At 42.5% G+C, this 12,199-nt stretch overlaps 1 protein-coding gene across 1 annotated transcript in view; it reads left to right on the top strand.

Annotated features, from left to right (window-relative positions):
* Positions 1–287: 287 nt before the first annotated feature.
* The window catches only part of Ccny (cyclin Y), a 167,828-nt gene continuing 155,916 nt past the window's right edge, over positions 288–12,199 (top strand). The window contains exon 1 of the mRNA XM_042685967.1: positions 288–541. Within this exon, the coding sequence (XP_042541901.1) occupies positions 388–541 (154 nt within the window). The 5' untranslated portion in view covers positions 288–387. The remainder of the gene's footprint in view (positions 542–12,199) is intronic.

Genomic DNA, 12,199 nt, shown 5'->3' with positions numbered 1-12,199 from the left:
GGAGGCGGCCTACGCGGCGCCGCCCGCCATGGCCGCGGCGGGGTGAGCTCGGCGTGGCGACTGCAGTCGCGCCGACCGCAGCGCTCCTCGGTCTCGTCCAGGCCCGCCGGGCCCCAGAGGCCCGCTCGGGGGCTGAGGGGAGTCGGCGTCCCCGCTCGCTCGCCGCCGCCGTTTCCAGTTCGCCGCCGCCGCCGCCGCCGCCCATGGCGAGGCCCCGCCGCCGCCGCCGCCACTGACCCGGCGGCCGGCTGAGGCTTCCGCCCTCCCGCGGCGGCGGCGGGCAGGCCTCTCCTCACGCCCCTGCCGCTAGTGCCCTGCGCCGGCCGGCGCCCCGCTCCCCGGGACCGTGAGGAAGACGCGAACAGCAGGCGTCGGGGGTCGCCGAACATGGGGAACACCACCTCGTGCTGCGTGTCGTCCAGCCCCAAGCTCCGGAGGAATGCCCACTCCCGGCTGGAGTCCTACCGGCCCGACACGGACCTGAGCCGCGAAGACACGGGCTGCAACCTGCAGCACATCAGCGACCGGGAGAACATCGACGGTGAGCGCGGGTGGGCTGCGCCCGCCCCGGCCTCGCCCGCCCTCCCCCGCCCGCTCCGGCTCGGCTGCTGGGGCTACGCGCCTGTGGGGCCAGTGCACCTCCCGGTCCTGGCCGGCCGCCGGGCCAGCCTGCCTGCCTGGCGCTCCGGGGGCCTCAGGATCGACCCCGTGCTGGCCCCCCCCCTCCCCGCCCTCCCCAGAGGGGGTGGGGGAATGGCCTGCCGTGGTCCCGGGGTTGGGTGGGAGGTGTGTGTGTGTGTGTGTGTGTGTGTGCGTGTGCTTGCGCGCGCACCAGCAGATCCCTAGGGGACACGAGTGGCCAAGGCTGAGGTGAGTGTGGGTTTCCCAGCGTTATGTGGATGCAGTCAGATGCCAAGTTCAGTGGGACTAGGCGGGAGCCTGTGTGCTCTTCCAAAAGGGAAGGGGATGGAACGGGGAGTGATCTCCCGTTTTTTGACTCCTTTTCTCTACTAAGGCTTATGAGAAGAATTGACTTGCTCTGGCTACTTACAAGTACTTCTGGGCCTCCCCGCCCCATTCTCATTAAAAACAGCACCAACCCTGTATATACACTATACATACCCACATCACACCCAACTCTGTATATACACCCCAACTGTACACTATACATGTGCATACATATGCATGTGCTTTTGTATGTGTATATACACACACACATAAAATATATATACAGGTATGTAACCTAAGTTTTGAAGGGGAATGGTTCTGGAATTGGAGTAAAAAAGCTTCACTTTGATAAAGATTTTTAAAAAGATCATCAAAAGCTTTGCCTTGCTACCTAGTTTTTACATAGGCTTGAATTACTGTCATTTCTGTGCATCTGGGGAATTTTTGGTTCATCTTAGAATTTGTGTTAAAAAAGGAAAAAATATAACTAATCAATATTAGTATTTTTTTTTTAATCCGTTTTGGGGTTTGAACTCTGTCTGGGCACTGTCCCTGAGCTTTTGTGCTCAAGGCTAAGTCTTACAACAAGCCACAGCTCCATTTCCGGTTTTAGGAGCTAAGTCTCCCAGCCTTTCCTTTCTTGCCCTGACTGCCTTTGAACTGCAATCCTCAGCTCTCAGCCTACTGAGACACTAGGATTGTATAGGCGTGAACCACCAATGAACCCAGACTCCTATTAGTATTTTATTTGTCCTGGTGGCTTTGCAGTGTCCAGTACTGTCTTGTCAATAAGTTTTGTAGACTAAGAATATTTACAGAGGAATAGTTTACACATCGTGCATAAATTAGTTTACACAGTTTTTTTTAACATAAAAAATATTTGAAATTGGAAATGCAAGTTTGTGACCACTTACATTTTTCCCCTAGTCTTTTCACAGTTAATAAATTTCTGAATTTTTCTTTTCTTAAGCTCCCTCCCCCCAGTTAATTTAGAGGAAGTAATCTGAAAAATTTCTTGTATGAATGAGTTGGCATAACTCTGTCAATTCATTCTTGTCTTTTGGGTGGAGCATTTCCCATGAGGTGGGGAACCAAATTTATATTGCTGAAGCATTTTCTCATTTGGGCTTCCATTAATTTCTTCTAAATGATAATACCATCTCTTTAAGACAGCAACTTTATTAAATGACTACTATATATATAAAGAAACTAATACAGTTCTGATTTTATAGTAGGTGGATGCCTTTGAAGTACAGCTATTTTGCATTTATCCACTGAGGAGCACCTAGACAGCCAGAACTGTGCTAGCCATAAACACCTGAAAGGAAAGTCTAGCATATAATACAGACAGACCTAGTATGAGGTTTTTTTTTTTTGCTCAAGGCTAGTGCTCTACCACTTGAGCCACAGCTCTCAGCTTTTTGGTGGTTAATTGGAGATGTGTCTCATGGACTTTCCTGCCCATTCTAGCTTTGAATTGTGATTTTCAGAACTCAGCCTCCCAAGTAGCTAGAATTATAGGTGTGAACCACTGGCACCCAGCTTAGTATTATATTTTAAATGAATGAATGAGTGAGCTTATTATAGAAAGCTGTTACCCAATCTTACACAGTGCTGACATGCAAAATCATGTTGTGCACTAATAGGTGGTGGATACTTCATGTTTTAAATGGTAGAGCAAAAACAAAATGAAGATTCATATTTTAAAAGCAAAAGCTAAGCTACATGTTATTACTATCGACTATAGTATGGAACTGGGGGAAAATGTGTGATTGTAAGCACTATTTGACATTTGACACTATGGCTTAGAAGGATTTGCCATAAACAATGCCGTGTTACTGTGAGTCCTTTTATTTGGAACAAATCTACATTTTAGTTTTCATGCAGGGTGTGTGTGTGTGTGAGAGAGAGAGAGAGAGAGAGAGAGAGAGAGAGAGAGAGAGATTGTGAGAGAGAGAGAGATTGTGAGAGAGAAAGAGAAGGAGGGAGAGAAGGAGGGAGGGAGAGGAGGGAGAGGGGCCTAGGCACTGTCCCTGATCAGTTTTTGCTTAAGGCTAATTATCTGCCACTTGAGCCATAATTCTATAATTGCAACTCCCATATATTGGTTACTTGATGCTAGATGCTGTTTTAATTGCTTGGTTCTTGTTTATTCATGTAGAGCTCACAATCCAACCCCTGGGCAGTGTTCTCTTTACTTTTAAGACAGAAATAAGGCTTAGAGAGAATAAAACTCTCCCTAAAAGTCACATAGCTAGTAAGTGGTAGACATTGCTTAACTAGCTATTTCACCCAGAGTAGCCTGGGATTGCCTTCTGGGATAGATAGAGGCTCTTGTAGTTACATCTATCATTTCTAGAAGAAGAAATTTAATCAACCTCCAGTGATTATTCAGTCTAGACTTAGTATCTGGGAGGAAGTAGGCTAAAAGAGTAAGCTAAAAAGAACTTAAAATGTGATGAGACCAATAAACCAGAATTATTGGAACATCTGCACCATAGTGCTGTTTTATAGTTTGCCTGTCATTTTTGAAAATTCAATTTCTCCCTCATCCTGTACCCAATCTGCTGGGAAAGCTGAGCTCTTCCACCTTCAAAATATATCCACAGCCTGAGTATTGCACCAGTGTCCTTGGTCTTCCTGATTCCCCATTGCCCCCTTCAGTCTGTTGTTAACACAGCAGCCCTGGAAGTTGAGATCTAATTTAAAACTCACCACTCTTCTGGACAGATAGGGTAGCAACTTCTCATTTCACAAAGCTGCTTCTTTACAAGGCCCTTTGTGATCTGCCTACTTTTCTCCTCCACTCACTCTCTGGTTTGCTGATTTTTCCTGCCACCCTGCCTTTTTCTGTGCTGTGCAGTAAACACTCTTACATCCCAGGGCCTTTGCTCTCTTCTTCTGATTGGAATGCTCTCCTTGTGTACTTTTGATTACCTCCCTAACCAACTTCAGGCTTGTTTTCAGACTTCTCAGTATCCAGTGCATAGTCTCTACACCACAATTCCTGCATCATATCTTACAGTGTATTATTTAGGTCTGTGCTTTTATAGTAATAACTTTGCTTACTTAGAATGGAAGTTCTACTAGTATGCCTCTATTTTGTTCACTGATACAAACCAAGTGACTGAATATTGCCTGATTCTTTAAAGATGCCTTTAGTGTTTGTGAATGAATGAGTAAAGCCATCCATTGAAGACCATTTTTGTCATTGTCATGTGCATTCATTGTGTGATGGGAGAAAGGGAAGGAGATTGAACAGGACTTAAAATAATGGAAACAGTGAATGTGAAACTATTCTTTTTGTGTGTGTGTTTTAGCCTCAGAGGTAGCAGATGTGGTCTTGAAAATGAAAATGAAGAAAGTTTTAAAGTATGACAAAGGAAAAAACCCCATACTGAAAAGAAATCTGTGTAACGATGTGATACGTTGAATCTTTTTTCCTGTCTCTTTCAATGAATGACTTTAGTTGTGTGTGTTGGGGGGTCTTACATCCTTGCAGATCAAAATGAGGCTTAAGTACATTATAAACAAAAACATGAACAGATGCAGTTGTGACATAGCCACTCATGTTGATTTTGTTGTTGTTGTTGGTCGTGGGGCATGAACTCTGGGCCTGGGCACTGTTCCTGAGCTTTTCAGCTCAAGGCAAGCACTCTACTTGAGCCACAGCCCACTTCCGGTTTTCTGGTGGTTTATTGGAGATGAGTCTCACAGACTTTCCTGCCTGGGCTGGCTTTAAACTTTGATCTTCAGATCTCAGCCTCCTGAGTAGCTAGGATTACAGATGTGAGTCACTGGTGCTCAGCTGATTTTTTTTTTTAAGGGAGAGAAAATAGAGAAAACCCCCCAGTATTTATGACCAAGATTATGCATAAACAGACATTTTTGTCAAGAGTTTGGGTAATTATTGGAGTCATTATATAAAGATGAGGAAGCTGCAAGGATTTGAAACTCGTTCCTGGATTAGAAATTTGAAGGTATTTGTTGTTGTATCATGAAATAGAAACACTAAGTTTAGCTGAGGGATTTAATAATGAGTTATTTTTTATATTTTATTATAAAGGTACTGTACAGAGGAGTTACAGTTACATGAGTAATGAGTATATTTCTTTTTTCTTTTTTTGTCGGTTTTGGGGCTTGAACTCTAGGCCTGTGTGCTGTCCCTCAGTGCCACTTCCAGTTTTCTAGTGGTTTATTGGAGATAAGAGTTTCATGGACTTTCCTGTCTGGGCTGGCTTTGAACTACGATTTTCAGATCTTAGCCTCCTGAGTAGCTAGGATTATAGGCACGAGCCACCGGTGCCCGGCATGAGTATATTTCTTGTTGATTGTTACCTACTCCTTTGTTTTTCTTCCACTATCACTCCCTTCCTCTACTCCCCGTGATGCGTGGGTGGGGGGGTGGGGTGGGGGTGGAGGAGGCAGTTGTAAAGTTCATTTCTAACATAATGTCTTGTGAGTATAGCTGCAATGGGTCATCCTTTGTCTTTGTTTCAGCATTTTGTTATTCCCCTTCTCTCCCCCAAATTAGATAAATGTATATACAAGATGCAGGTTACCAGAATCAAAGACAGTGATTGTCAGGGGTAAAACAATGAAAAAAGAAAAATGAAAATGACTAGATACAGTACATTGGTGACAACAAGGTCAACAACCAAAAAAAGACCTGTTATTTCTATGTCTTGGAGTTAATTTCATTTAGCATCATTTTGTATGGTCATATGTACATGGCTATTGAGTTATTATGATTCTCTGCTAGGACTATCCTAGACATATACTAATTATTACAAATGAGGGAAACCATGGAGCCTATGTTTCTTTGTGTCTGTCTTCTCTTAATATGATTTTTTCCAAGTCTTTCCATTTCCTTTGAAAAGGGGTGATGTCATTCTTTCTGATACAAGCATAAAATTCCATTGTGTATATATACCACATTTTCTTGATCCATTCATCTATTGAGGGGCATCTGTGTTGGTTCCATATCTTAGCTATGGTAAATAATGCTTCAGTGAACATAGTTTTGCTGGTAGCTTTAGTGTGGCCTTGTTTGTGATCGTTTGGGTAAATGCCCAGAAGTGGGATTGCTTTATCATAGTGGCGTTCTATATGTAGTCTTTTGAGGAACCTTCATACTGCTTTCCAGAGTGGTCTTGCAGCATCTCTTATTATTTATTGTCTTGATAATGGCCATTTTAACTGGGGTGAGGTGGAATCTCAGTGTGGTTTTGATTTTCATGTTGATTTTCTTGTGCTCATTATGAAGTGTGGTATCGGCCATAAAGCAAATGGTACTTGATTTTTCTATAGTTAGAGCTAGAAGCCTGAGATCCTCATCTTAATATCAGAAGAGAGCTGGAAACACTACACTTGCTGATATCAGGATGGGAGATAGGAGCACTTTTTAAAAGTCTTTAATATACCTTGGTCATTCTCTCTCTCTCTCTCTCTCTCTCTCTCTCTCTCTCTCTCTCTCTCTCATCTGTGTCATATGTTTCTCACTGTCCAGGAGGATACAGGGGTTTGCACTCAGGGCCTCATACTTGCTAGGCAGATGCTCTGTCTAGCATATGTGACATGTATCATGTGACTTACTTGTTGAGATGGTGGGAGGTCTAGCTAACTTTTTTCCCAGGACTGGTCTTGAACTTCTATCCTGTTGATCTCTGACTCCCAAGTAGCTGGGATTCAGATTTGAGTCACTGCACTCAGCATCTTCTTTAATTTATAAGAGTTATAAGATATCCTCATTTTACAGATTATAAAACTGAATCTAGGAGAAGTGAATCTTTTGCCCAGGTCACTCAGTTCCTGTATTAGGTAGTGCCCAAGTAAATTTGCTATGTTAATTCTGGGCCCACACTTGTGCTAATAATTGACCTGAATTATCTTCATAATCTGAACATTATTCTGTCCCTTCCACAGGCAATGAAATTAAGCATTTAAGACATTTGTTTTGAAGTTCTACAGCTTGTTCTTGTCATTTGGAATTTATCTCCAGTCACTTGCAAGAAGTTGGCTTCAATTTCCCTGTGACAGCTAACTGAGAGTGGTAGGTGTATAGAGTCAATCTCCTGGTATAGAGTCAATCTCCTGGCCTGCCCCACACCCGCTTTAAGAGATTTTTACAGTCATAGCCTGGATGTTTTTATTAGCAATACTTTGTGATTCTGATTTTTCTTTTTTACATGCTTTTTTGAGAGAAGTGAAGATCAATTTTATGGAATGGTAGATTTTCATTGTCTTCATAAGACAGGAATGATGTTACATTTCTGCCTACATGAAACTGAAGCGCACAGAATGGAACAGAAAAAATACAGAAGCAGAACATCCGAGAATGGCCTTGAGATTCTTTTTTTAATCATACAGAGTCAGGATTTAGCTCCAAGTGTGGCCTGTTGGATATACTTAAAAAAAGTAGTGTTTGGTAATCTCTCCCAAGAGGGCTATTGACAGTATAATACTTGTCATACTTCAGAGTATAAATACTTTCAGGACTCAACAATTTAGGTAAGAAAGTCCATTGCATTAATGGTAGATTTAAGCCCCACTTTGGTTTTCAGTGTCATTTCCAGCTTGAAGCTGGAAGAAGGAAGCAAGTTCATTTACCATGCAGGAGTTTTCATGTTTTGGTAAGAACTTTGTTGATAAGAGACTTGGGAGAGACCATTTCTTCTCTGTGCTCTGAGCCCTAGCAGTAACCTATTCTATCCTCTGTGAACGATGAAGAGAGTGCAAATTCAGAGAGGGGCTCTTCTCAGGGGCTCCTGAAAGTGTGTTAAATTCATGAAATGCATGAAGAACCTGTCTGCTGAGTCTTACTTTCCTTTTCTGCTTTAAAAAGTTTTTAAAGATACTGCTTTCCTTTCATTCTGAGGTGTAGTATGTAAGGATCAAAGCAAGGCCAAAATATTTAATTGACCAAAAGTGCTAGATGAACATGTCATTATGAATGAAGTACCCATAATTAGTTTTCTTGTACTAAATGTAAAGTGTACTTCAAGTTGTATTCAAACTGTTCATGTCCTGAGAATCTAGAAGCCAGAGTCTCACCCAGAGTAAGACATTGATGCAGTTTTGAAGGCAATACTGAAGCACAGCTGGTTAGAGCTACTCAGGTTGTATTTCTGAAGTTCTCTGTAGCCTTTGAACAGGAGCTTGCTGGCTATAGAATTTGAGATAGAAATACTTTTCTTTCTAGAACTCCTTTGCTTATCTGTGCTGCATCTTTCCAAAATCACATTGTGGCATCATGCAGTGATCAGTTGGGTGAATATTTGAACGGCTTTCTCTGGGTCCTGGGGATGATGCAGTCCACCCAGGCTGTATGTCTGCTGACCATGTCAAAAGGGCCATGTTCATAGCAATAGCAGCACACATCCTTAGATGGAAGCTGAAGGAAGCCCCAGGACGTTTTTTCTTAAATGTGCAAAAATCCTTCATATATAAAGGTTTGAAGGTGTACATAAATGTGTTTTATTGTATTCAGGTAAGGCTTTCAATAAAGGGGAGTTGGTGGGCTGAAACAATAAGCTCAACACTCTTGAACAGGTTTATAGGGGGCTGTGTGACCCTGTTCCCATTTCTTTTAGGGAAGAGTCTATGTACAAAATTGGAGAGAGCTCAGAAAATATCTAACCACCTTTTCTTTCCGTTTCTCAGCTACTCAAGATGTACCTTTCTTTTCTTTTTTAAAATTGTTAGCTTGGAAAAGATGAACTAAAGCAAAAATTGAGTATTGTCAAACAAAATGCAAACTGGCAGGTCCCTGTGTTCTGAAATATTTTTCCTAGAAAGTCTCCTAGTGACTGACAAGACAGGTTACTTTCAGGGCTTGATCTACTCCAAACTACTACACTCTTACCAGTTCCGTTGCTTTGCTTGGGAGGTGGCTTTTAAAATACAGAAGTTAAAAGCTTTAAATCTGTTTTTATTCACTTTTGCCAGAATTTTTTTTTTATTGTAAAGATACTATATCAGAGGGTTACAGTTACATGAGTGAGGTAATGAGTACACTTCCTCTTGAACATTGTTACCCTCTCCATTGTTTTCCTCCTACCATCCCCTCCCTCCATACCTTCCCCGAGGTTCTTTTTTTTTTGATTGTGATTAAGTGATTACATAATTTCCGGAATTTCACAGTATTGTGGAATAACGATGCTCATTTAAAGTCACAAGTTCATTCTAACTTTCCTGGAGCAAATTGTCTATCACAGTCTGTAACATTAACGGTGTTCACATGTTATATACCATATATGTGATCAGCAGCATGGGGATATTTAGTAGTGGTTCAACCAGATGAGTGGGAGTCCTTTGTTTCTTAAGTCCTGTTAGTTTTGTCGTATCACCTAACATTTTGGATTTAGCATCCACTTATCAGGGAGAACATGTACCGTTTGTCTCTTCGTTCTTGGCTTACCTCGCTCAACATGATTCCTTCTAGCTCCATCCATTTCCCTGCAAATGTCATTATTTTGTCATTTCTAATGGCTGCATAATATTCCATTGTGGATCCATTCATCTGTGGTGGGGCATCTGGGTTGTTTCCATATCCTAGCTATTGTGAACAGTGCTGCAATAAACATGGAGGTGCACGTGTCCTTGTATATTGGTTCCTGTGGTTCAGGGTAGATGCCTAGAAGTGGTATGACTGGGTCGTAAGGGAGGTCAATCTTTAGCTTTCTAAGGACCTTCCAGACTGCTTTCCAAAGTGATTGTATAAGTGTACATTCCCACCAGCAGTGTAATAGGGTTCCTCGTTCTCCACATCCCCTCCAGCATTTGTCGTTCTTTTGCCAGAATTTTGACATTTTATAGATTAGTTTTGACTTTATAAAGAACCTTTATTTTTTTGCTGGTCCTGGGAATACAAGGTCTGGGTAGTCTTTGAACTTTTTTTGCTCAAGAATAGTGCTCTTCCACTTCTGACTTTTATGGTAGTTTATTGGAGATAAGAGTCTCATAGACTTCCCTACCTGGCTAGCTTGGAGCTGTGATCTTTAGATCTCAGTCTCCTGATTAGCTATGATTACAAGCGTGACCCACTGGTGCCTGGTCTCTCCTTTCCTCTCTTCTCCTCCCCTCCCCTTTCCTACCCGATCCTACTGGACCCTACTGACCCTACCCAACCCATCAGTCCTGGGGGCTGAACTCTAGGCCTAGGTGCTGTCCTTCAGCTAGTCATCTCATCCCTTGAGCCACAGTGCCACTTCTGGCTTTTTTCTGCTTATGTGATGCTGAGGAGTCAAACCTAGAGCCTCATGCATGCTAGGCAAGAAATCTAGCACTGAGCCACCTTTCCAGCCCTGGTCTTTTTTTCTTTTTTTAAGTATGTTTTTAAAGTTCTATATAGGGAATTCGAAAATGTCTAGATAGCTAATATGTCTGGGCTAAGCATCTACTCTTTCATGATTATGCTACTCGGAAAGAGATTTCAACTTAGTTTCATTAGTTTATGGACACATGACCTGGGATGGGTAATTTTATTTCTAGGTCATTACTTAGTGATCTTTGTCATCTACTTGGGGTAGAGAGTGGGGCTTTTTGGGGTATGCTAAATGCCAATGGCATGCTCAACAGAGGATGTATCAGCAATGCCTGTATAAATGACAGCTGCATTTTGGTACTGAAAAATATAGCTGGATACACCAAAGATAATTGTTAGCAGTTACAATGACATCTGTGCCAGTTTGCTGTGAGCAGCAGTCTTTGGGTGCTACAGTACTTCCATTTTAGACATCTCTGATTATAGATCATATGACTCTGAAGGATGAATAGGAAACACTTTGCATGGGAATCATACATATTAGAGACAAAACTGTGAGTGTAGTGCTTGAAACATTTTATAAGCATTTGCTTTACTTTGGATTGTTACTTCTTGGTGAATAAAAAGGAAAAATAACTTATTGAAGATATTTTGTTTATATTCAGTAAATTCCTTTCCAAAGTGTGATTGGTTGTTTGTGTTGACATAGGGTTTTACTACGTACCCCAGTAGGGCTTTGAAATTTCCATCTTACTGGAATTATAGGCATGCATCACACATCCAGCTTTGATATACTCCTCCCCCCATTAATTTTGCTTTGGTGGGAGAGAGAGAGATCAAAACATGGCCTTGTTGTTGTTCATGCTAGGTAAGTACACCACCACTGAGCGATATCCCAGACCTTTGTAATTTTTTTTTCTGGTACTAAGGCTTGAACTCTGGGCTTGGGTATTATCTTAGTGATCCTTTTGCTCAAGACTAGTACTCTACCACTTGAGCCTTGGCACCACTTCCAGTTTTCTGGTGATTAATTGGAGATAAGAGTCCTATAGACTTTCCTGCCCAGGTGGCTTCGAACTGTGATACTCATATCTCAGCCTCTTGAGTAGCTAGGATTACTGGTGTGAGCCACTAGTACCCAGCTCCCTTATACATTTTTTTTTGGCCGGTTGTGGGGCTTGCACTCTCTGCCTGGGCACTGTCCCTCAGCTCTTCAGTTCAAGGTGAGCAGTCTACCACTTGAGCCACAGTACCACTTCTGGTTTTCTGGTGGTTTATTGGAGAATAAGAGTCTCACATTCTTTCCTGCCTGGACTGGTTTTGAACCATGATCCTCAGATCTCAGCCTCCTGAGTAGCTAGGATTATAGGCGTGAGCCACTAGTGTCTGGCCCTGCTGAGTTTTTATAATAGAATTGTAGATGGAGGTATAGGTTTTGAATAATTGTTTAAAAGTCAGGGTTTTAGGGCTCCTACTCTGTGTACTCATGCTTAAGTCTAAGATGAGAAGTCACGCTGCTGTGTTCATTATTCTATTTTCAAAAACTTAAATTCTCTCCAGTTGATAACTCATGCCTGTAATACTAGCTCATCAGGAGACTAAGATCTAAGGATCATGGTTCAAAGCTAGCCTGGGAAGGAAAATCTATGTGACTTTTTTTTTTTTTTTGTTGGTCAGAGGACCTGAACTTTAGGCTCTGGCTCTAAGCTCTTCACCTCAAGGCTAGCGCTCTACCACTTGAGCCACAGCACACTTCTGGTTTTCTGCGTGGTTTACTGGAGATAAGAGTCTCACAGAGTTTCCTGCCGGGGCTGGCTTTGAACCATGATCCTCATATCTCAGCCCCTTGAGGAGCTAGGATTAAAGGCGAGAACCACCAGCGCCTGGCCCTATGTGATTCTTTTTTTTTTAATTTTTTTGGGGGTCCGGTCGTGGGGCCTGAACTCTGGGCCTGGGCGCTGTCCCTCAGCTCTTCAGCTCAAAGCT

This window comes from Dipodomys spectabilis, unplaced genomic scaffold, assembly GCF_019054845.1.
Source record: "Dipodomys spectabilis isolate Male_0828 unplaced genomic scaffold, ASM1905484v1 ptg000096l, whole genome shotgun sequence".
In the NCBI taxonomy this organism is placed as follows: Eukaryota; Metazoa; Chordata; class Mammalia; order Rodentia; family Heteromyidae; genus Dipodomys; species Dipodomys spectabilis.
This window is presented reverse-complemented; position numbering and strand designations above follow the sequence as displayed.